General features: G+C 36.5%; 1 protein-coding gene across 2 annotated transcripts in view; it reads left to right on the forward strand.

Moving 5' to 3' along the window:
- LOC136037240 (protein FAM43A-like) overlaps positions 1–26,514 on the forward strand; it is a 57,825-nt gene that overhangs the window by 13,918 nt on the left and 17,393 nt on the right. The window contains exons 1-3 of one of the 2 annotated variants that reach the window (XM_065719854.1): positions 15,347–15,516; positions 21,479–21,658; positions 23,981–24,255. In XM_065719854.1, the coding sequence (XP_065575926.1) occupies positions 21,544–21,658; positions 23,981–24,255 (390 nt within the window). In that variant the 5' untranslated portion in view covers positions 15,347–15,516; positions 21,479–21,543. Of the gene's footprint in view, positions 1–15,346; positions 15,517–21,478; positions 21,659–23,980; positions 24,256–26,514 lie in introns of those variants that run through there. The other variant, XM_065719853.1, reaches the window with a different exon arrangement.

Genomic DNA, 26,514 nt, shown 5'->3' on the forward strand with positions numbered 1-26,514 from the left:
CGAAAAATCGACTGTAATAGTCAACCGTAACAAGGAAGTGACTTCCTTCCAGATAGAACATGTCTATTCCAACATATTCCCATGGGTTGTTAGGTATACCATGAGGCTTGAGAGATTCTTTCTGGTTGTTCCTTTGGTACGCTTGGCATGCTGGGCAACATTTGATATATTCTTTGATACTTTCAGTCATCCCTGGCCAATAAACGATTGTTCTAGCCCTTTGCTTCGTTTTTTCAATACCGAGATGGGAAGCATGCATGCTGTGCAAGATATCAGGGTGGAGGATTTTGGGGATTACTAAGCAATCTCCTTTTAGAATGATTCCATCAATCACAGTGAGTTCATGCTTAGAACTGAGGTATTGTGCGATGAGGGAAGGTGTTTGAGCTTTTGTTGATGGCCATCCTGATTTGATTGTGTCTGCAAGACATTCTAGGATAGGGTCTAAGAGTGTTTCTTTCTTCAATTGCAATAGCCTTGCAGGACTGATGGGAATGAGGCTCATGACAGAGTGGACATATGATTCAATTTCTTTTTGTAGACTTTCATCTTGGCTTTGAAGGTATAGGCGGGACAGTGTGTCTGGGACTGGGATCTCTTTACCAGGCCGGAAAATGACTGTAAGATCATATGGCTGAATCTGGAGCAACATTCTTTGGAGACGAGGAGATGATTTTTGCATTGGTCAAATGATAAGTGTTTCAAGTGGTTTGTGGTCAGTGACTACAACAAAGCTATGGCCATACAGGTACTGATGGAAGTGACAAATTCCAAAACGATGGCGTAAAGTTCCTTTTCGATCTGAGAGTATTTCTGCTCTGTTGTATTCAATGAGCGGGAGGAAAACGAAATGATGTTCTCGTTCTGAATAAGGACTGCTCCAATGCCTGATTTGGAAGCATCAACTTGTAGCTCTAGGTTACCAACTGAGGGATTAAAAGGGGATATGGTGCTACATATTGATTTTTTGATGGTATCGAACGCGTTGTCATGTACTTCTTCCCATACAAACTTCTGCTGCTTTGATAGAGTTCGTAGTGGTTCGTTCTGGGATGATAGATTTGGGATGTAACAGGACAGGTAGTTTAGCATCCCTAATAATGTCTGAAGTTCCTCGCGGTTGCGTGGTTGGGGCATTTCCTTCAGTGCGTTAACTTTGTTCAGATCAGGATGGATGCCATCCTTAGAGATCACATGACCAAAGTAAGGTATTGATTTGGACTTGAGTATGCATTTTGCTTTATTCAATTTTACGGTCCGTTTTCTGGCTCTGGTGAGTGCAGCTCGTGTGTTCACATCATGTTCAGTTTCGGATTTTCCTGAAATTATGATATCGTCAACTATGACTGAGAATCTGGGTACCTCCTCAAACGCTTCTTCCATTCGCCTCTGGAATTCATCTTGAGCGGAAATCAGGCCAAAGGGCATCCTCCTGAATTTAAATCTCCCGAATGGTGTCGCAAATGTTGTGGGCTCTGATGATTCTTCATCAAGAACTAGAGACCAGTACCCATGCCTTGCATCAAGTTTTGTGAAGAATTTTGCTCCTTCATGCTTTTGAATAGCCTCATCAAAGGTTGGCATAAGATGGTGTGGCCTTTTTATAGCTTTATTCAGGTCATGCGGGTCAATACAGATCCGAAGTGACTTGTCTGGTTTCTCGACAATCGCAACAGAATTAACCCAGTCTGTAGGGTGAGTGACCTTTTTGATGACACCTAGGCGTTCCATACGCTCTAGTTCTTCCTTGAACCTTGGTAGGACTGCAACAGGGATGCGTTTTGTTGGTTGGACTGTTGGTTGTGCTCCTTCATTCAGAACAATCTTGCATTCACCTCTCAATTTCCCAATTCAATCAAAGAGATCTGCAAATTCAGTAAACAGGTCGTCTGATGACTCGTTGAGAGTAAAGATGCATTTTATCAGCTGCAACTTACGACTAGCAACGAACCCCAAGATTGGCGTGGGTGCTTTTTTCTACTATGAAAAAGGTAAGCAGCTCACTGTTACCATTGCTGTGGGAGCAAAAGAGCTGGCAAGTACCAAGTACTGGGATCTTCTGTCCACAGAAACTGGTAAGGATTTGGCGGGTAGGGTGGATCTGTGGGCTAGGCTTGATGTTGTTCAGTAGAGATTTTGTGAGGATGTTGGCTTGAGCCCCAGTATCTACCTTGAATCTGACGCTGATTTGTTGGTCGATGCACAGGACTGAGTAGGGTTGGTCATCTGCATTTTCTATCGACACCTCGTGAATAAAGAGTTCATCATCACTGCACCTTACATCATTTGGGTCTGCTCTGTTTGACTCGATCGCGTTGATAGATTTCTTTCCACTTCTGCATACTTTTGCGAAATGGTTCATTTTGTTGCACTTGTTGCAAATTTTCCCTTTTGCAGGACATTTGTGCATGGGTGATTAATCCCCACCACACAAATAGCAATCTTGTCTTCTCGCCATGTTGGGTCTGGCAGGTCCTTTGGATTGTTTGTTATACTGGACGAAGTCGATTTCCTGCTTGATTTGTATTTCGTGGTTGGATGTCGCTGCTGTTGACATCGACTTTAGTTGTGCCTGGGTTTCTGTGTGGGCTCGAGCAGTAGTGATTGCTTGGGGAAGAGTTAGTGTTGGTCCCATCTGCAGTAGTTTTTCACGTATCTTTGGTGACTTAACTCCACAGATAAGTCTATCTCGTACCATTTCATCATGGATTGCAGCACTGTACTCGCAATCACGAACCAAAAGTTTTGGATCTGTCACATACTGTTCCACAGTTTCAATGTCGTTCTGATCCCGTTTGTGGAAAACATAACGTCAGAAGATTGGATTTGCAGATGGACTTAAGTATTCATCGAACTTTTGCGTATACACTGCAATACGGTTTTTTTCAGCCTCGGTGAGAGACCAGGTGCTGAAGATGTCCCGTCCTTTCTCACCAAGCCATATTAGTGAAAATGCACATTGAACAGTCTTTGTCTTTCCACTCAAGGGGCCTGCAAACATGAGTGTTGCATGGCGTTTGAATCTATTCCAAGCTTCCCTGAGGTTGTCTGCTTCCCAATTGAGTTCAGGGTATGGGACAGTGGATTCCATTTTTCTGACACCATGTAGAAATTTCCGTCTCGTCAATTGTTAAGCAGTATATTAGAAACCCAGGTTACAACAATCTGCAAAGTAAAGCATAATATGAGCACAAGCGTAGCGTAGCAAAACATAAGCTAAAGCATATGCACAACATAGCAAGCAGGAGGATGTTACAGAAGCTCATTGAGTTTCAATGCTGCTATGTGAAAATTTACTTTTAAGTTGTTATCCTTTGTCCTTGTGGGCAATTTTTTAATTGCTCCTTTTCTCTTCATCTTAAAGAGAATATTTGTCCAAATCTTGTACAAATAGCCGAATTCTCTCAAAACTGTTTATTTGTCAATTGAAAGCATCTTAAAAGGACTGGTAGCTGTCAAGGTATACATATAGTTAAAGCAGGTAATGGGAAAGGTGGAGCAAGGAAAATTATTAATCAGGCTAAACCCTTGTCTTTCGGAAAAATCAGGGTGTAAGTTTTGCAAAACCATCTCAGACACACAAAGAAAAAGGATCTTTTATTACAATTGGGGGTTCAGCAATAAGATCCAACAGAAATATTGGTTGTATGCCCACTCTCGTTCCAAAACTTTTTAGAGCAAACTTTGAAAGCAGAAATAAGAAGAAAGAAAACTGTACAATATTATATGTTCCATGATGATGGAAATAAGAGGGAGCTTTGTCCCAAAAATTTTGTGCAACCCTAGATCTTGTTTGCTGCAAGAAATGCAGCTTAGGATTTCCCCGCAAAAAGAATAAGAAATCAGACCCTCTGAATCAGACACAAAGGTCTGTTTATAAGAATGCAAGAAAGGGCATAAAAGACTTGCCTGCTGTGGAATCCCACTACTGCCAAAAACAAAGAAGTATCTGCCTTAAAAATTCAGAAACAAGTCAAACCTATTCAAAAATTAAAAAGTCCGTCCTTTTCCCCTATTGAGTTGTATAATTTTGTCAAAGTGTTGGAGGGTGGCAAAGTTCAAGCTAATTCTTCCAAGTCAAGTGAAAAATGAGTCATATGATACCATAAAGGCAAAGACATACTTAGCAAAACTCACCTGTTGCTGTAGATGCTTGAATTAGACAGGCTTTTCTTAGTTCTGACAAGGTTTTTGAATATACTAAATTTCAGCAGCAGGGGGGCGGGTAGAAGTTGCCCCCTCTTGCCTTATAGCAGATTACACCCCTGCAACAGAAATATAGTCCCCAGCTAGAATAACAAGGATGCTGCTAGGATGTGGGACACTGAAAAATAATAGTGCCTTTTAAGGGCCCATTCAAAAAGTAGTTTGTACCTATGTGCTTTTTATAAATTTGACTTTGATAATGATATCATAAGGTGCCATGTGATCCCCCAAAAAATCAGAATATGAGCCATGCTATTAATGTACAAAAATATTGGGGGGTGTGTGTGCAAATTTTAATATCTCTTGGGAAGCAATTCCTGCAATGGAAATACTAAAAATTGTGTTTTTCTATGGAAATCCTCTAAAATACATTTTCAAATTATATGAGGTAGGGCTGAAAATCTAGGGATGGGCAGAGGAAGTCCTTTCCTCCCCCCAAAGGGTTTTCTATGGCACTCCCAAAAATGATCGAATTATAATTATAATTTGGACTAGAGAATTAAATTCTTATTTGCTTTAAATTAGCTTTTTTTTCACCAAGAGACATTATCTGATTATTTTCTCTGAGATGTGCTGTTGTACTGATCAAAATTTTGAAAATGGTGGTGTCTCATAAAAAAATTTTTGAACAAGAAAAAATAATTTGGTTAAAAAAAAATTATAATCTGTCCAGGAAAACTAGAGTTGCCCTGCAGCTACAAAACCAGTTGAGCATTTCTTTTTAAGGATCACTTACAGCTTTTAATGAAATTTTTTAATGATTCAGATTTTCCTGAGCCTAAAAAAGCTAAAATCCCTTCATATAGAGTTCCATCAATTTAATTAAGTGTCTGGTTTATCCCTCTGGTAATCTTGTGCCTAGGGTAATACCTCAGCAGTTGGACAGTGCCTGATGTTGACCATCCATTTTGTCGAAAGAAACTAAAAAAACTAAAAAATTAAATTAAAAAAATAAAAAATTAAATTAAATTTACCATTATTTGGGAGTAAAATCACATTAGTTATTTCTTTTCTACATTTAAACCTAAAAAATGTTACCCTAACTACCTTGCATATTTGAATAGCCATATTCAACCACATTCCTTGTTTCACATACTTTTTATGGCACTTGGTATTAACCAAGTGACATATAGCAATTGCAAATTCTGTCGGTCTGTCTGTCGGTCCTGGTTTTGATACTTTAGGCACTTCTAAAATACTAATAATTGTAAATACTAAAAATTGTGTTTTTCTATGGAAATCCTCTAAAATGCATTTTCAAATTGTATGAGGTAGGGCTGAAAATCTAGGGATGGGCAGAGGAAGTCCTTTCCTCTCCCCAAAGGGTTTTCTATGGCACTCCCAAAAATGATTGAATTATAATTATAATTTTGAACTAGAGAAATAAATTCTTATTTGCTTTAAATTAGCTTTTTTTTCACCAAATTAGAAGATAGCCTGTTTTTTTTCAGAGACATTATCTGATTATTTTCTCTGATATGTGTGTAAAATCACATTAGTTATTTTTTTTCTACATTTAAACCTAAGAAATGTTACCCTAACTACCTTGCATATTTGAATAGCCGTATTCAACCACATTCCTTGTTTCACATACTTTTTATGGCACTTGGTATTAACCAAGTGACATATAGCAATTGCAAATTCTGTCGGTCTGTCTGTCGGTCCTGGTTTTGATACTTTAGGCACTTCTAGGTAAGCTAGGACAATGAAATTTGGCAGGCGTATCAGGGACCGGACCAGATTAAATTAGAAATAGTCGTTTTCCCGATTTGACCATCTGGGGGGGATTGGGGGGCCCGTTAATTCGGAAAAAATAGAAGAATTGAAGTATTTTTAACTTACGAACGGTTGATCAGATCTTAATGAAATTTGATGTTTGGATGGATATCGTGTCTCAGAGCTGTTATTTTAAATCCCGACCGGATCTGGTGATATTGGGGGGGAGTTGGGAGGGGGAACCTAAAATCTTGGAAAACACTTAGAGTGGAGGGATCAGAATGAAACTTGGTGGGAAAAATAAGCACAAGTCCAAGATACATGATTGATATAACCGGAACGGATCCGCTCTCTTTGGGGTCGTTGGGGGGGGGGTAATTCTGAAAAATTAAAAAAATGAGGTATTTTTAACTTACGAACGGGTGATTGGATCTCAATGAAATTTGATATTTAGAAGGACCTCATAACTCAGATCTCTTATTTTAAATGTCAACCGGATCCAGCGTAATTGGGGGGGGGGCAGTTGGGTCGAACCGGAAATCTTATAAAATACTTAAAGCGGTGAGATTAGGATGAAACTGGATGGGAAGAATAAAAACCTGTCTAAGATACATGACTGACATAACCAGACCGGATCTGCTCTCTTTTGGGTAGTTGGGGGGGGGGGGGTTAATTCTGAAAAACTGAAAAAAATGAGGTATTTTTAACTTACGAACGGATGATCGGATCTCAATGAAATTTGATGTTTAGAAGGATATCGTGTCTCAGAGCTCTTATTTTAAATTCCGACCAGATCTGGTGACATTGGGGGGGGGGGGGTTGGGAGGGGGAAACTTAAAACTTGGAAAACACTTAGAGTGGAGGGATCGGGATGAAACTTGGTGGGAAAAATAAGCACAAGTCCTAGATACATGATTGATATAACCGAAACGGATCTGCTCTCTTTGGGGTAGTTCGGGGGGATTAATTCTGAAAAATTAGAAAAAATGAAGTATTTTTAACTTACGAACGGGTGATCGGATCTCAATAAAATTTGATATTTAGAAGGATATCGTGTCTCAGAGCTCTTATTTTAAATCCCGACCGGATCTGGTGACATTGGGGGGTTGGGGTTTTGAGGGGAAAACCTAAAACTTGGAAAACACTTAGAGTGGAGGGATCGGGATGAAACTTGGTGGGGAAAATAAGCACAAGTCATAGATACATGATTGACATAACCGGAATGGATCCGCTCTCTTTGTTGTAGTTGGGGGGGGGGGGGTTAATTTTGAAAAATTAGATAAAATGAGGTATTTTTAATTTACGAACGGGTGATCGGATCTCAATGAAATTTGATATTTAGAAGGATATCGTGTCTCAAAGCTCTTATTTGAAGTAGCGACCGAATCTGGTGACATTGGGGGGAGTTTAGGGTGGGGGAACCTAAAATGATGGAAAACGCTTAGATTGGAGGGATCGGGATGAAACTTGGTGGGAAAAATAAGCAGAAGTCTTAGATACGTGATTTACATAATTGGAACGGATCTGCTCTATTGGGGGGGGGGGTAATTCTGAAAAATTAGAAAAAATTACGTATTTTCAACTTACGAAGGAGTTATCAGATCTTAATGAAATTTCATATTTAGAAGGACCTCGTAACTCAGATCTCTTATTTTAAATCTCAACCGGGTCCAGCGTAATTGGGGGGGCAGTTGGGGGTACCGGAAATCTTTGAAAATACTTAAAGCGGTGAAATCAGGATGAAACTGGATGGGAAGAATAAAAACCTGTCTAAGATACGTGACTGACATAACCGGACCGGATCTGCTCTCTTTGGTGGCGTTGGTGGGGGGGGGGTAGTTTTGAAAATTAAGGCATTTGTAACTTACGACAGGGTAACCAGATCTTAATGAAATTTGATATTTAGAAGGATCTTGTGCTTTAAAGCTCTAATTTTAAATTCTGACCAGATCCTGTGACATTGGGGGGATTGGAGGGGGAAACCGGAATTCTTGGAAAACGTGAAAATTGGGGTATTTTTATCTTACGAATAGATGATCGGATCTTAATGAAATTTGATTTTTAGAAGGAATTCATGTCTCAGAGCTCTTATTTCAAATCCCGACCAGATCTTTTGACATTGGGGGGAGTTAGAGGGGGAAATCTTGGAAAACACTTTGAGTGGAGGAATCGGGATGAAGCTTGGTTGATAGAATAAGCAAATGTCCTTGATACGTGATTGACGGAACCGTACTGTATTCGCTCTCTTTGGGGGAGTTGGGGGGGAGGGGTTCAGTGATTTGGCGAGTTTGGTGCTTCTGGACGTGCTAGGACGGTGAAAATTTGTAGGCGTGTCAGGGAGCTGCACAAATTGACTTGATAAAGTCGTTTTCCCAGATTCGACCATCTGGGGGGGCTAAAGGGAGAGGAAAAATTAGAAAAAATTAGGTATTTATAACATACGAGTGGGAGATCGGATCTTAATGAATTTTGATATTTAGAAGGATATCGTGACTCAGAGCTCTTATTTTAAATCCTGACCGGCATTAAGCCTCTTATTTTCCTTTTAAATCAATCTATTGATTCATAGAATTTTGTTAGAGCTCATACCATATGATCTCTTGGCTCTTAGCTCTTCATGCCTCGTTACAAGTGCCATATGAGCTCTTAGCTCTTGTTATTTTTTCTTCATTTATAAAAGTACTGAATACAAATAAAAAAGAGGTTTTTAACACTTTGATGACTTTAATTAACTAAGCACTGGATCATAAGAGCAGAACATTCAGTCACTTTCACATTCACTAAGACTGACTTCAACAGGATTTCCTTTCAAATCTAGCTCCTCTCCTTAGAATTAGATTCTGATTCATGTGACCATGCCTGTTCTGAAGCCCCCCTCCCCAAACACAAGTCCTGGATACAGCCCTGAGGATTATATATAATGTTCTACTTCCACCCTCCCATCGTATATTCCTTAGAGCTAATTCTGTATTTATCTAAAGATTTTTCAAAACAACTGAAAAATAACAAGGGCCGTTAAACCAGAATAAGAATTTCTTTTAGACATTGTAGTCAGTTTGGAGCATGTGCCCCGCGTTGAGAATCATGCAGGTTGACAATCAATGTGTTCATTTCGTGAAACTACTAAGTAGATAAAAACTCTGACAAAAAAACTACTTTCCGCTGTGCAGCATAACTTCTCTGATAGAGTTACAGATGGCTCCTTTAAAACAACAAAAAGTTTTAAGAATTTCATAACTTCTCTGAGGGGTTAATGAAAGTTAGTGTATTATTAGGGTTAGGATTTACAAGTAAACTGTTCTATTAGTATTTGAAGTGAAATAAGGTATTTAAACTGTTGTTGAGGCTTTCTTGTTAGCCAACATAGTTGACAATAAATGTAGAGCCGGACATTTCTAAAATTATGATGCCACTCTTGTGGTATATAAATTTTTTATTAAAAATTGTATGTATATTCATCCAAAGGAAGCTTAAAAGGCATTTAACTTGGTATATCCATTTTTGGATCGTCCTCAAGGCTTTTTTAAACTAATGAAAAATATTGTCTGAACGCCACACTTTATAGGTTCCACAACATCTGAACCCCCGTGTAACTGATCCCTCGTGCATCTGAAGCCCCGTGCAACCGAGCACCCGTTTAACTAAACCCCATAAAACTTAATCATCATGTAACTTTACCCACATTCAGCTAATACTTCATTCAACTCAATTTTTGTGTAATTTGATCCTCATGCAACTCAACCCCCTTCTACTCACCTCTGTGCAATTTAACCCTAATTTAACTCAATCCCAATTCAACTCAACAACTTATTTTGCCCAAACCTGTCAACTCAAACCAGCTTTAAATCCGCAACATTCAGTTCAACCCTCCTCAAATCAATAATATAACTACAAATGTAATTCAGCTCGTTTTATTCTAGGAGACTAATCTAACTCGAATGAAAATGCGTTTATTTGCGGGTTCATTTTTTTTTGTCTTTTCTTTTAGACCCCTTTGATGTGATTATATTTTGCCCCATCTAAAAACACAATCTTAGCAGAATCTTAAAGACACATTTAAAGAACGCTAAATCATAAGAAAAACTTCCTGTTAATTCTGAGTCATGAACAATAGCTATTATTTAAATCAATAAAAAAGAATACTTCTTGCACTTTACAGTCCCTACTGGTGGTGCTGATCTCTGTTTTATGGCCCTTCAGTCAGAAAATGTAATAGGAGAGAGGCTGGGCGCTAGCCAACCTGTGCTTTCGTATACCCTTCCTGTTCAATTTAAATTGATAGTAAAAATTTCTTTTTGGAAAAATTTCTGGGAACTTTTAAAAAGAACTGGAAACAATGATAGTTCTCCTTTTTTCTGTTTTATTTACTCAGTGCTGATAGGGCACCCTAATATCGTAGAGAGTTTTTTAATGTTATTCCGAATCTATTATCCACAATTAGCCGCTTTTTAAAATATCCTCATAACAACCATTATAACATACCGTATGGCTACAAAATCCAATTTTCGTATCATTTCTGGAGTGTAAAGGCTTTAGACTACAAATGCTCTACCAATAAAATCTCCATGATCGAAAATCCTTATACTGGTGTTTAACCCTCCCCTCCTTGAATACTCCCCTACCCAGTTAATCTTGGAACTGAGGCGCAAATTCAATAATCCTCCCTCATCCTCATTTACAGATAAAAAAAGTAATTATAATATTGACCAAGTACGGGGAAAGAAATCAAAATCGGGTATTTAGATGGAAAGTGTATAAAATCCTACTTGAATGGAGTAAAAAACTACTGACAAAAAAAAAACTACTCCGCTGTGCTGCGTAGCTTCTCTGATAGACTTACTACGGCATCTTTATAACAACAAAAAGTTTAAAGAATTTTATAACTTAAAAAAATTCGAAGAAATACCAAGTAAAAAACAAATCATTTGAATAAAAAGCTGGCACCAAAAGGCATTTAACTTGGCCTTTGGTGCCTATTAATGCTTGCTCAAATGGTTGATATAAGTTAGAAACTCCGAACGAAGCAAGAAGCTTATTTTGAGCTTCTTTTCAATACTAGTTCAAATTTATTCTTTGGCTTTGGGTTGAGTTAAGTGAAGCAAGGCTTAATTTAAATGTCGGTCGGTTACATAAGGGTTAAGTCAAAAGAGGGTTGAGATAAATGGGGGTCCAGTTGAACGAGGAATTAGTTAAACGGAGTTGAGTTGTACAAGAGCATGTCAAAGGAGGATTCTGTTAAATGGGGTTGAGTTGCACAGGGGCTGAGTTGCGCGGGGCCCAGTTAAAGGGGGGTTCAGTCAAATGGATGGGAGGACATGTTTTCTGCTGGGGGGTTTTTACGGGGCAATTTTCCATGGGGAAGTAGGTTTTCAGGGGGTGAACTTTTTAGGAGTGGTGTGAATATGCATTGTCTTGGCTTGAAGAAACGTGGCATTTTCATTAAAACCTCTCAGAAAAAACCGAATGCAAAAAAGTGTCTCTTTTTTCTATGTTTGCGTGTTTCATTTACTAGCGAGAAAATGTATTATGAAGTTGGCTCTTTTGTTATTATTATTATCGTAAGTAATGAGGCTTCTGCTGCATAAAGCGTAATATCGCGTTCAAAATGTGATTTTGGTAATATCAAGATTGAAATTAATAGAATATAATATGCAGGTGTGAATAGAGCAATAGAAACGAGGCATTTTCATTAAGACCCCCTTGAAATGTTTCTTAATGCGGCTTAAATTTACCTCTAATGACCCCCCCCCCTCCAGAATAGATAGCTAGGGGATAGCCACATATTTTCACGGTGGCCTGAATATGCATAGTCTTGGGTAAAAAAACATGGCATTTTCATCGAAACCTCTCAGAAATGACCGAATGCAAAAAAGTATCTCTTTTTCGTTCGTTTGCATGTTTCATTTACTAGCAGGAAAGCGTATTGTGAAGTCGAAATTTTTCTCGTTATTACTTTTGCAAGTAATGAAGCTTCTGCTGCATAAAGCGTAATTCTTACAGCTCATTTAAAAGATGATTTTGCTAATACCAAGATTTAAATTAATAGAATGTAACATGCATGTGAGTCTATTAGAGCAATAAAAACGAGGCATTTTCATCAATTCCTTTCAAAAATACCTCTTAATATGACGTAAATTTACCTCTAATAACAACCCTCACCCTCCCAAAAGTTTCTATCTCTTATATTTCTTGTTTCAGGATGAATATTCAATGCGTAATCATTTACACAATAAAATATCTGAAGCCAATGCTATGAAACATGTCACTGATCCAGTACCTAACTAAACATGTCTAGGTCACATTAGAAAATAAATAACAATGTAAGAAGCAGTTTTTCATCAAATGTAACCAATTTCAAGTAATAAATTTTTTCCCGCATGTCAATTGTTCCAGACATAGAAAACACGCGATCCATAGATTTTTCTAAACATTTCCATTAGAAAGTATTCCCCGAATCAAAATAAAATCAATTGCTTCTTGCTCCAGCTGTCTAGCACACAGTTCCGTTGAGGGGTAATGTCTTTCGATTCAAGAAGTGTTAAAAATATTTAAATTATAAGGGTTTCCTGTAGAAAAAACGACTTGAAAGAAAATGAAATCTCGGAATAAACGCCTATATATAAAACACCTCTAACAAGTCACGCGAGAATGCGTCATCCTTATCATATGTAAACTTTCCCTTATTGCATAAGAACTGATGAAATAATGAAGAAAAATGTCTTGAAAAAAATGTTTAAAAACGTCTTGAAATTTCCTGAAATCTCTTGCAAAACGTCTGGAAGAAAAATGTCTTTAAAAACGTCTTGAAATGTCTTGAAACGTTCTGAAACACGCCTTGAAGAAAAATGTCTTAAAAACGTCTTGAAATGTCTTGAAACGCCTTGAAGAAAAATGTCCTGAAAAACGCCTCGAAGAAAAATGCCTTAAGAATGCCTTGAAATGTCTTGAAATGTCTTGAAACGTCTTGAAAATGTCTTGAAGAAAACACTCCCTATGATGTAACGCCAAAGAAATTATGAATTGGTGGGACCCTGAGGGTTTTTTCTGACTTCCTTGGGTTTTTGAACCACTAAAGAAACTATTACGTAACATTTGCATCTTAAAGAAATATCTGTAATATAAACTTCTATATAATATGACTATATAATACCTATATAATATTAGCGACAAGCATTATTGCTTACCGTTTATATATTAATAAATAAATAATAGCACATGTTCCTCGAGGGGATCGCCGTTAAACTTATTCATGATTAACTCTCTAGAAGAAAAGAGTAGCGACTTTGGGCCTTCTTAAAGTGCCTATGGGGATACTATTCGCGTCCATGGAGAAATACCCCTCTCTATTGAATTATCCTCCAGACAATTCAATCCCAGTGAAAATTTATCCCGGACCTTTACCCTTAACATCTCCACACGTAAAATTGAGACCGAAAAGAGAAAGCAAGACAAAAACAATTTTGTATAGGAAATATGGCAAATTCCCCCACTGGAAAATTTCCCTTGAAAAGTTCACTCCCTGGAAACTTCCTTCCCTGTGAAAAATTACCCCGTAAGACCCTCCAGAAGAAAATCTGTCCCCCCCTCGAAATGTATGCATACTTCCCAATGAGAAATACTGAACGTAAACTATGGACAAACTTTATAACTTCAGGACCTTTCCCCTGGTGCCTGGGAGGTCATGTTTTATCCAAAGGCATAGTTATTGGGACTTTCAACTATGGTACACAAAATTGCTATCTCACAATTTTGATTGGACGGTTTTGGGGGGAAATGAGTGGGGGAGGGGCCCAGTTTCCGTCGGATCTTTTTGGTCACTTAAAAAGGGTACTAGAACTTATAATTTATGTTCTAATGAGCCCTCTCCAAATATTTTAGGGCCACTGGGTCGATACGATCACCCCTGGAAAAAAAAAACAGCTAATAAACACCCACTCTTGATCTTTCTTGTGGAAAAAAGGAAATTTCACATTTTTGCAGATAGGAGGTTGAAATCTCTGCAATAAGATTCGCTGATTCACTGAATCTGATGATGTTATTTACATTAAGATTCTTTGACTTTTAAGTCTTTCGCCCTTTTTCGAAAACAAGGAAAATTTTCTCAGGTTCGTAGCCTTTGATGAGTTATACTAAACTTATATATTTGGAATCAACATAATAATTTTTTTTCATAAATCTATAGGCATTAAAATCCCATTTTTTAGAGTTTCGGTTACTACTGAGCCGCGTTGCTCCTTACTTACAATTCGTTACCACTAACTGTTGGATTTGGTATTATTGATTTATGTTTCTGAAAGTACAATTTAAGCAACAGGATATTCTTTTATAAAGTAAATGCAATTTTTCTTTTGAAAATTAATTCATAGCTTATCTAAAAAAACGACAAAACATCTGTTTTTTTTGTTTGTTTCAATTTCGTAGGCATAGAAAAAAAGAAAAGGCGTAGATTCGCTGAATCTGGTGGTGTTATTTTCATCAAGATTCTTTGACTTTTAAGTCTTTTGCCCTTTTTCGAAAAAAAGGAAAATTTTCTCAGGCTCTTAGCCTTTGATGAGTTATACTAAACTTAAATATTTGGAATCAACATAATAAACCATTTTTTTTCACATATCTATAGGTATTAAAATCCCGTTTTTTAGAGTTTCGGTTACTATTGAGCCGCGTTGCTCCTTACTTACAATTCGTTACCACCAACCGTTTGATTTAGTATTATTGATTTATGTTTCTGAAAGTACAATTTAAGCAACAGGATATTCTTTTATGAAGTAAATGCAATTTTTTTTGAAAAGTAATTCATAGCTGATCTAAAAAACGACAAAAAGTCCGTTTTTTTTTTGTTTGTTTCAATTTCGTAGGCGTAGAAATACGATGACAGCATACCTACATTTAAGGGGACGATAGATTGAAGATATCTGTCGTCCTGTTATGTCAAACTGTTTTGCAGGGGCAACTAGAAATTCTGGCTTTTTAACACTCATTGTGAGGTATCAACGAGAAAAATTTTTCTAGTCCCTCGGAAGATCAGATTGTTCATGCTTATGCCTGCAATCATTTCTATACCTGGGGTAGACCATGGAAATAGTCCACTTAACTTTTTTCGAGGGAATTCCGGATTTATTTATTTTATTTTTTGCGAAGAACACGCTAAAATAATGAAAAACACAAAAAATCGGCGCTAAAAACTTTTTTCTTTTTTTTCTAGCATCAGACTTCTAAAATTATTTTTTATTATTATTATCTTAATGGTCTTAATTTTAGTGACTGCTGGGATTTTTTTTTATTGCTAGTTTTGTAAGAAAAATGGATACTTGCATCGTTTTTAAGGTTTATTTGATGCCAATATAATGCCAAGTAGGAAAACAATTATTATGCATCGCATAACCAAGTGATAATGATCTAGAATGAATTGTGTAAATTTTTCAGTATAGTTTGCCGAGCTTATTAGTTTATGGACTACAATGAAAAAATAAAGATAATACTTATGTTCGAGAATAAAAAAAATTATTTTTATTTTCGTTTGAGTTTTTGCGAGGCATAGGATATAGGAACAGTAAATTGAAGAAAGTTTGTCGAGTTTGAATGGACAAGACAAGGGTAAGCGGCTATCATCATAAAACGAATAGTATTTTCACTTTACCTTGCTGTAATGTAACTTACATGATCATATTACATTATTTTAACTACCCCTAAGGCTAAGTTCTTACGGCTTTTATTGGTTAGTTCCTAACACCGGCCGAAGCTAGACCTCCTGGGAGAAGACTTTTTGAAGTGTTGAAGCAACTGTGCCTCGTCTGTCACAGTCATGGAGTAACAAATGTAATCCAAACGGAAACACCGCACTGCGTTTTATGCATTTTCTGTATCCACAATTACCTGTGTGGCGAACCCTGGAAAATTTCCTGCGGCTATGGTCTGTCCGTAAAAAGATTTGCTTGTGCATGCGAATACGCACTTTCCTCCGTTTAATTCAGCTCGTAAAATATCTGACTTGTGGGTGTGAAGACAGGTTAAAAAAAGAGAATAAGGCTCATATGGCGCTTGTTTCTTGCAGAAAATGCTCTATCAGTCAGCTCGTGGCAACGAACTGTAAGTAAGGAGCTACTCGCCTCAATAGTAACTGAAACTCTAAAAAATCTGAAATTCTGAAACTCTTTGATACCAGTAGATACATCAAAAGAATTGGCTTATTATGCTGATTCTAAAAATATAAGATTCATTAAGTTTAGTGTTACCCATCAAAAGCTACGAGCCTCAGAAAACTTGCCTTATTTTCGAAAAAAGGGGAAAACATCCCCTGAAAGTCACAGAATCTTAATGAAAATCACACCATCAGATTGAGCGTATCAGAGAACCCCACTGTGAAGGTTTCAAGCTCCCATCAACAAAATGTGGGATTTTTATTTTTATTTTTGCCAGAAGAAAGATCATGGATGCGTTTTTGTTTATTATTTATTTTTTCCCAGGGGTGATTATATCAAACCAATGATTCCAAATTTTCACCTGGTTAGAAATGTCTAGAGAATTTTTCCGGGGGGGGGGTCTTCCATGGGAGACATTTTCTTCGGGAAAATTCTCTATGCGGAATTTTCTACGGGAGCTACTTTTCATTTGGGGGGTGGGGGAACGTTTTCCACGAGGGGATCTCTGGCATGATTTGGAAAACAATCGGAAAATAAAGTCTTTTAAATGAAAGTCTGCTTAGAAGAATTTTTCAGGCGGAATTTTCCGGGGAATATAGCGAGAATGGAATTGTCTAGGGGGAATTTTTCGTGGGAGAAGGGAATTATCCATAGAGCGGGAGCCGGATTTCCTACGTTATTTAAAAACGATAAGAAATTAACCTAAAAACCAAGTTTTTTCTACTGAAAGAAAGGAGCAACCTTAAAACTTAGAACGAACGTAAATTATTACGTATACGAGTGAGATTGTCCCCTCGTTGACTTTTTGTCCCAACTGTTTAAGAACGACTCCTGAAAATCATGGCCCGTTCAATTAGAACAATAAGAAGCTTTTTTAAAAGTACTAAAAAAAACTTTAGCGTAAACAGCGAGGTATTGAGGAAGGGGCAACCCCCACATATACGTAAAATATTCTGTTAATTTTAAGTTTTATTGTTGCTCCTTATTTTCAGTTGAAAAAACTCGTTTTTTTTTGTTTAATTTCTGATCGTTTTTTAAATTCTGCCGGGAAAACCGGTTCCTCTATGGAAAATTTCCTCCTCCAACGAAAAATTCCTCCATAGAAGGTTCGTCCCACGTAGTCCCCCCTCTTCCCCTACACACATACACACCAAAAAACTCCCCGGATAATTCCATTCTCGCTGACTGTCGATGAAGTCGGCCAGAACATCCCCAAGGAACTTCAATAGGTCTGAACTTTTTTCACTGAGTTTCACAGTTTTCGGAGTTTTATTCATGATTAAGTTACAAGAAACACTTCAGCTTGGTCTCCCCCATAAGGCTCTGTGGTCAAGAAAAAACAAGGGGAAACATAATTGAAGCAAATACATCCAATAAACATGTTTAACATTGTGCATTCACTTCGCCAACCAAAACAATCCCACAAATCATAAGCTAGGCAGGGGAGTAGTATATGAATCCACCAAATTAAATAAACAACAAATCGAATCCGGTGTCAACTCCGAGGAAAACCGGGGAAAACTTGGTTATTAACAAGATATTCTATAACATACTTCTAATGATACCAAACGAGTGGCAACTCCGTGATTGACATCATTCCCAAAGATTTTACCATTAAATAGAAATTTATCGATAACTTATTGGTACTAGAAACATGTTGCATAAACTTATTAAACAACCCTGTGACCATCCTAAAAACCACACCAAATGACACTTGAACAAAACCACAATAATTACAATTGATTCCTTTAAACCCTCCTTCATTTTTCTCTCCTAATATTTCTGCAGTTTCCTTGAAACTACTGTGTGTCGCAATTTTTACTTATCAGATGTTGTAAATCCATTTCAAGAATATTTTCCTCAAATCTATTCCTTTTCCTAAAGGTCCTTATTGAGTTTAGCTGTCACAAGGGCCGGATTTAAAGCTTTGATGCTTCTAGGCTCAAGAGTTTTGGTGCTCCGTTTTGGCGAGGTTTTCGGGGAAATCCCCGAAAATATGGGGATAGTGGAAGCACTGAACAGAACGCAACTGATGAGCCAAAAGTAATGAAACAGAGAGGTGATACCGAACTCTCAGCTGCCATTCTTGGGAGACATCTGGCAGTTTATAAGCGGCCACAAAGTTGATGTGTTGCTTTAAAATCGCCTTTCTATAAATACGCAGCGCGGCGGCTGAGTACACCTGCCACTGTGACGATAAATTGCTCAGTGAAAATCTATTGTGCGCCCCTAGGCCCGGGCCTAGTGGGCCTATTGGTAAATCTTGGCCTGGCTGTCACCCTTCTCTTTATTTAAATGTTTATATCTCCTTTGCTCGACTTCTACTTGAATATGGCTGTCCCGGCATTTCAAGTGAGCACTTGGATGATATTTAATCCATCCAAAAAAACCCTTTGAATCGTGTTTAAAGAGGGCAATGTCTCGTACTTCCTCCTAAAAAACAACAACTCAGGTTAGAAACAGGAGTGCAAAAATATTAGGTCGTGTCTCTGTTTTGCAATAAAAAATCTAGTGCTGAACCCTCGCTCCAAAAATATCGTCTCCTAAAGATGGTCTCTCCCTCCTCAATACCTGCCCCTCCTGTGTTTCTCAGGCTTCGTTTTTGTACCCATATGTTGCTTTAGGTTTACATCAAGAAACGAAAAACATTTATTCCCTTCATAATTGAAAAGACTAATCGCCCGTCACCAAATGTTTCTTGTTCTCCTTCCACTTTCCGTGTTTATTCTTGAAATTTTATGCATTATTTATTTATTTTTTGACGTTAATGAATTTGTTGTTATAATTCTTGTTCTATATCCTTTTTGTCAGATTTGACGTTGCCACTTTGACCTTTCTTTTTTTTTTTTTTACTTGTGGTCTGGTTTTAATTTTTCTTTCAATACTGGTTATTTCCAAAAGTCTGATTTCACTCTGCCTGGGCTTGGGCTATTTATTTTTGCCTAATTATATTTGTATAATTTTTGTTTTATATCGTTATTATCTAATTTGACGTTGCCATATATAATTTTGTAGCCTTTTCTTAGACTAAAAAAGATAGAATCTGACAACTAGGGCCTATGTGATATCTAGGGTCTGTTTATTAGTTCAATTCGTAGAATAAATCTTACCTCATCTAACCGTTACGTTTGATTAAATTTGGGGTATATTGGACGAACAGTTTAGTAGATGTTTTTGACGAGGAGACTTACTTCTCGCTCTGAGGTTGAATTGTTGGTACCCAAGAGGAACAGTAACAGTTTTTTGTAACGTCTGAACAGGTTTGTTTTGAGATCCGAAAAATTATCCTGGTAAATGTCCTGACACAACAATTTAAGGACATCTCTATGAACTTCGGATTTTCCTCCCCCATCGAATTCTGGTCGAATGCTGAACTTCAAACGGTGTAACTAAGACACTATCTGTGGCTTTAGATGGATCACTAGCATCCATCATATTTGATTTTTAGATTTTTCAACTAATCCTGAACCCTCAACCTCCTCCTGTGGATATCTGATTGTATCTAGTTTTAGCTCTTGTATGTAGATACCTCCCATCAAGTTTAGCTGAGGCTCAACAACATCTTCTGATACACGCGCTGATGATATGATTTCTGACCACCCCCCTGCCTCCCCATCTCTGGGACAAGTCGTAGACAGACTTGTTTCTGCCCGGTCAAGGCCAAAGCTTTATGTGCCTGCGGAATTTAAGAAAAATTAATCCGAGTAGAACGTTTCATAACAGAATACGGGATTTTGAGGCCGACTTTTCTAGAATTATTTCTGGGAAATATGGAAGTGATACAGATTTATGATTATATGTTCTAGATGGAATAGTGCCATATTCTAAAGTGTCCGGTATTATATAATCCCTAAGATGTTTGCTTTCAGAGCTAGAACAGTTTCGTGTTGGTTCCTTTATTCTATTAGTTGGCTAGAAAAAAGGTTTCTTTTGTGGAAAATCTCTGGAAACTGAAAATTTCGGAGGAACTTTTCATCTCCGTTCCCTGTTCCCATTTCTGGAAAGTGTTCCGGTTTTTAATTGCTTACCGTTTCTGTGCAAGTGGTTATAACAAACAAGAAAAAAATATTACGAAAACATTGTGTATTACTCCGAAACATATTAAGAATTAAAAAACTTGTATATTTAAGCTTTTACGCATCTTGCAAGTAATGTTTTGCTTAATTATTCAAGTAACTTGAATTTCTTCTTTTTCTCTTGTGTTTCTGTGTGTTGCAACGTGTTGTTTTGGTTTAGTTTTTTCCTATTAGTAGTCCAAGCAATGACTGTGATTTCACAATTTAGAACATTGGACTATGTTGCTTCAATAATAGCATATTGTAAATTTTGTCTGGCTTTCAATAAAACTCACTTGGTCGTTCCAACCAACTTTGGAAGGCTTTGGAGCCTTCCAAGTTAAATCCACTACTTCTTAAAGCCAAAGCTGATTACTATCGTAATAAATTTAAATCTTGTGAAGGTAACCCTAGAAAAACATGGCAAATTATAAAATCCGCCGTAAGTCCTAATAATGATGGTATATTACCTGACGGTATACATGATGATAATACAATTGCTGATAGAATGTGCGTTCATTTTGCTGATGTGGGGAAGCATTTGGTTCGAAGTATAGTTATTTCTGAGCATGAAGGTAGTTTTAAGAAATATTTATCAAATACAAGTGATGTTTCAGCATATTTGAAGCCAATCAATGCTTCTGAGCTTTCTGAAACATTGAAAAATTTAAAAATCGGAGCTTCAGGCTCTGACTTTATTATCAACTAATTTCAAGTGTTCTATGTAGTGTGATAGAGTGAGTGAAATTTCCTGAGTAGATCTTCATCCACTTGATGGATTTGAAGACGCATATTTGCTTCTTAGATGATGGGAGAGACCCGTATGTTTCAGATTGTACTTGCGTATAGTTGTTCTTGGTTGAGTTACCTTGATTAATTTTTTGGCGAATTGAGTTGCTTTGGAGTGTTGAGTTGTGCTGTATCGAGTTCTAAGTACTGAGCTGACTGGATGGACTTTTTGATGTGTAAAGCTTTCTATGTTTTGATCTGCACTTTGTTAAATAAGATGGATTGAATTATTGGTATGTCCAGTTGCCTGGGTCAAGTTATCTACCTTGAGTGCTATATAAACAATTTTCTTGTCTTCAAATTAAAAGTGGAGAATGCGTGGAGTTGCCCACTCTGCCAGATAGTATCATCTCGTAATAATACTAGTTCCGCCCCACGTGACGCACTTCCGGCTCTCCGCAATAAACATTGCAGTCTTTGTGTGACACTGGGTACTTGTCACCTGGTGTGTGACAAGATTTTCGAAAGGGCATGACCCTTCCAGTGAAGTTTTTATTATTGAATTTCTTCAACAAGGGTACCAGTAACAAGTGACTGAAAATTTTTGGCTCTAACTTTTCTTTGTAATTTCAGATCAGTTTGATTTTGATAAGTTTAAGTAACTCAACTGTGATACAATGAAGTAAAGGTCTTGCGTTATGCCTGTAGAAACTTCTCTATTTAGAAGATTATTCAGAAGAAAATCTCAAGATAGTGAAGATGCTCACTTCAAAGTAATCTACCTTGGAAATGTCCTAACCGGGTTTGCCAGAGGTATTTTTTTTTTCACTCTCTTTAGTGCTTTCTGTACCTCTCCCATCCATCCCTTTCTATTTATATACACCCTTCCCCTCCTTTCTCTCTCTCTCTCTCTCTCTCTCCTGCTCTTTTTCTTTCTTTATCTAAGCGGCTTTTGAACTAATGGTGCTATGGAAAACTCTACCAGAGCTTTGAATACTTGGCTGGACTAGTAATAATCACCGATCAGATATAGAAGTTGCGAGTCAAGAGTAACACGGTGAGAGGTTTTTAAATGAGCAATGAAATGTATGTCTGCTGTTCCTGATTTTTTTTTCATTATATCCAGATAACATAATACATATTTTAATGCGGCGGACTAGTAAACTGAATCATACCCTCCTGAAGAGCTCTCTTTGACTGGGGTACCATTTTTTAATTCTACTAGGCAGTTAGAATGCCTCCACTCGTTCTGATTGGAAATGTCCAAGAAAGAGTGCTTAAAAATAGCCTTGTTCAGCCGTACACACCTATCTTGAATCGTCTTCCCGAGGGGAATGTTCAGTTGTCATGTTAATTTTTTATTTTGACAGCTGTAAAAAACCTGGTTTTGAGACTGAGTAAAAGACTTACTCACTGGTCGCATATAGGTTACTTTTGATGTTCTTGCTAAAAAAAACCTTAAAAAAAACAACAAAAACTTGTAATTCTGATTTTGATAAATCTTGCGTATTTTTAAATCCACGTAAAAAATGAAATCTTGTCTTGGACACATCCTTAGGAAACCAGGAATGGAAGTTTAAATTTAATTAGTGGCTGCTGGGATCCTGTTTTAAACTCAGCATATTATCGCTTCTAGTAGTGACGTTAAAAATCGGTTATTGCCAAAATTATAGGGCATCGCTTTGACTGATCAATCTAATATCATTATTAATGAGGATGTCTGATGCATGCTTCTAGATGACAGAAACAACCTCTTGTTTTTTTGCGAACCACAAACGAACCCCTTTTTGGTAATAATTTTTTACCCAAATTATTAGGTTTTTTCCTTTTTGTATTTCAGTAGCTCTTTAGGTTTACCTAAAACGAAAAATGAAATTATAGTAATTTTCGAAAGCTGAATTTCAGATATGATGGGGTAAATTGTCGCCTAGCTTTGAAATATTAAAGCCGCAGGGCTATAGAGATATATGTCATAATCAAGTTGCACAGGGGATATTAAAAGATGGGCAAGAATTATGGTATGATTTAGAATTTTTCATCAGAGAATGGTTTAAATTAGTGATTTAAATAGTCTAAAAAAAATGTAATTCTGTGATGGATAAAGCCTATTTTTTTAAAATGAAAGTAAAAATTGTCGCCTAGCTTTGAAACATTAATGCCGTAGGGCTGCAGAAAAATATCTCATCATCGACTAAAGATAGGCCAGAATATTGGTATGATTTACAATTTTTCATCAGAGAATGATTTAAATTTGTTTAAAAAATAGAAATATCTTTTTAATATAGTCATTAAAAAAAAAAATACAATTCTGATGGATAAAGCTGAATTTTTTTAAATGATAGTATAAATTGTCGCCTAGCTTTGAAACATTAAAACCGTAGGGCTGCAGAAAAATATGCCATCATCGATTAAAGATAGGCCAGAATATTGGTATGATTTGCAATTTTTCATCAGAGAGTGATTTAAATTTGTTTAAAAAATAGAAATATCTTTTAATATAGTCTTAAAAAAAAAAAAAATGCAATTCTGTGATGGATAAAGCTGAATTTCAGATATGGTAGAATAAATTGTCGTCTAGCTTTGAACCATTAAAGCAGTTGGGCTGCAGAAAAATACGTCACCATAGACTTGCACAGGGGATATTAAAAGATGGGCCAGAATATTGGCATGATTTACAATTTTTCATCAGAGAATGACTTAAATTTCGTTAAAGAATAACAATATCTTTTTAATATAATCATTAAAAAAAAATGTATTTCTGTGATGGATGAAGCTGAATTTCAGATATGATAGTATAAATTGTCATCTAGCTTTGAAACATTAAAGCCGTAGGGCTGAAGAAAAATATATCATCATCGAGTAAAGACAGGCCGAATATTGGTATGATTTACAATTTTTCACCAGAGAGTGATTTAAATTTGTTTAAAAAACAGAAACATCTTTTAATATAGTCGTTTAAAAAAAAATGCAATTCTGTGATGGATAAAGCTGAATTTCAAATATGATAGTATGAATTTTCATCTAGGATTGAAACTTTAAAGCTGCAGGGCTGCAGAAAAACACGTCCCCATAAACTTGCAAAGGGGATTCTGAAAGCTATTAAGGAATTAATTAACCACTTTATTTTAATTATAGGCGAGGGTTGTTTAGAAAAACCTTTATCCACCTTATGGAGAAATTATGTCCAAAGTAATCGCCTAGACGTAAAAATGGTTCTAAGACTGTCTCCTGGTGGCTTAAAAGCAACTACCAAGGAGCATGGACTCACAGAATACTGGGGCCATAGAGTGACTACTTGCTCGGCTCCTTCTCATTATCCTCATATATTTGCTTGGGTTTATCGACACGAAACTACTCGATTAAAACAGGAACTTCGATGTCATGCTGTTTTATGTAGGAGCAATGCCCAGGTGAGATATAGCTTATGAGAAGCTTTTTAAAGAGATTTAGATGAGAGAGAGAGAAAGAGACAATTTATTTCTTTAAAAACTCAAAAAATACAAAAAAAGAAAAATTTGCCAAAAAGCCTTATGACTTCTGCGGCCATTCTCGAAACTATAAAACAAATCGCTTATCAATGGATTCCCCTAAAAACCAAAAAAACAAACAAAACAAGCAAGAAAAGTCACCACTTGAGACTCTGTACTACACAAACCTAATATAACACCACTATTATTCACTATTTCCCTACTTTATCTATATAAAAAAAAAAATAATATCATAAATAGTAAATACCAAAACAATGGTCCCTGAGCAACCCACGAAAAGTCAGCCTATCAGTATCTTGACCTATATCATAAGGAAGGGACTCCCATACAGTAGGAAGAACATGGCTTTGATGGGTAAAGCTGACCTTGTTGACCTTTTAATCCGTTTTCTGATGGCATTTGAACTTGAAATATGCTTATTCCATTTTATGTCAGATTTCAAAGATTAGTGGTTTCAAGTAATATAGATAAGAAATTTCTTGCTGGGAAATGAATTAAGGTTGTATAGGGTAAATATGCATATGTGATAAATCTGTTAGGTTTTATGAATTTAAAAATGATATAAAACTAATAAGAATAATTAAGTAGAAAAAATCAATGAAATGAAATAAGAGAAAACCTTACTTTATTGGCTGTTAAAACAAATTCCAGAATTAACAAGCGTCTAATTCTGCCAAAATCTGACCCGAATTGTAAAAGACCGTAAAGTTGTTAGGCATGATTTCTTGGTATAGGGCAAAGCTTATATACTTTAAGAAAGGTAGTTGATGCTGTAGTAAATGACTTTTTTTTATATATAGTGACTCAAAAGATACGACGTGCAGTCAACCTACTATTTCTTTTTATTTTTTGGAAGAAAAACCCCCCCAAAAAAGAGAATTGTTTGTTTTATTCATCTCAAAACACACATGCACTTAAATAAGGCCCTTAAATGATTGCCTTATATTAAGAAAAAAAGAGCTAACGAAATTTCTAATTGGCGATAGTATTGCAGATGTGGGGGCTACACACCTTTCAGCTAAATATCCTTCAGTTTAGTAAATAAAAAGAGTTAACTAAAATAGCGAGTGGACATGGAATAAATAATCATTTAAAGACCTATGTCTTTGTTTAATCAGTTCGTCATGATGAACTATAAATTTTCATTTTGTGTAACTTTTTTTTAATATCCGTCGGAAACTGAAGTGTTTGTGCTTATATAATATGCAGTATCCAAATGATCTAGGAAGAGCGCTTGACCGACCAAAATACATTCCCTTCCAAAAAATAATTTTGGGAAATTAATTTTGAAGTTACTTGGTAATTCTTTGAGGAAAAGTAATTCAAAAAGGAGACATCTAGCGATTTCATAGCCGTCATATACTGATGTAGCAGGCCCCAAGACCATGCTTTTAAACGCAACTTTCAAGATATTCAAAGACATCCTTTCAAGCACAATATTCTTTTTTAAATCATGTCCTACAATTTTATCACGGTTTAGTTTATTCTCAAAAAGTTCTGCCTATCTATTATTAACACCTTCTTTATCAGTTATTGAGGCTGGATAAGGATTTATTTTCAACCTTGTCCTCCCCTCAAAAAATTTGAAATCTCTCACATCTTAAACAAATTGAATGACATCTCTCTTTCATATGAGATATTTAAATCACCCTGTGTCCAAACACTATTAAAATGCATATTGCTCTCTACTTGCGATCACAATTGGTGCCTGAAATGTTTTCAAATGTTGAATTTTCTAAAGGAGAGTGGCCTTAAAAAACGTCCGTTAGAAGCTTTATTTATAAATATTTATTTATCATTATTTGATCAAGTAAGGGATGGTTAAGAGCTTTCAGATATCTTCTTTAAATATTTCTCAAGAGTTTGTAGACCACTCCCTACATTTTTAAATTTTTGGAAAAAATTTCTGTAGCACGTTATATTTCGCCTCTAAAAGTGCAGTTTCTAAGAATGTAGTCCAGGCTACGGATGAAATTTTATGTATTGTCGACTAAGATGCCTGAAAAGTAAAATTTAAAAAAATATTTGAAATATTAAATTGTTCGGAAGTACAGCGCGACCTCATTCATTGATTGACCTTATTCGACTTATTCATTGTTTTTTATGACAATCCTAATTCAAGTAAGAGTGATTTAAAAGAACACTTAGGAAATTGGGATTCCATGACATTTGGAAATGAAA

Source organism: Artemia franciscana, chromosome 16 (assembly GCF_032884065.1).
Source record: "Artemia franciscana chromosome 16, ASM3288406v1, whole genome shotgun sequence".
In the NCBI taxonomy this organism is placed as follows: Eukaryota; Metazoa; Arthropoda; class Branchiopoda; order Anostraca; family Artemiidae; genus Artemia; species Artemia franciscana.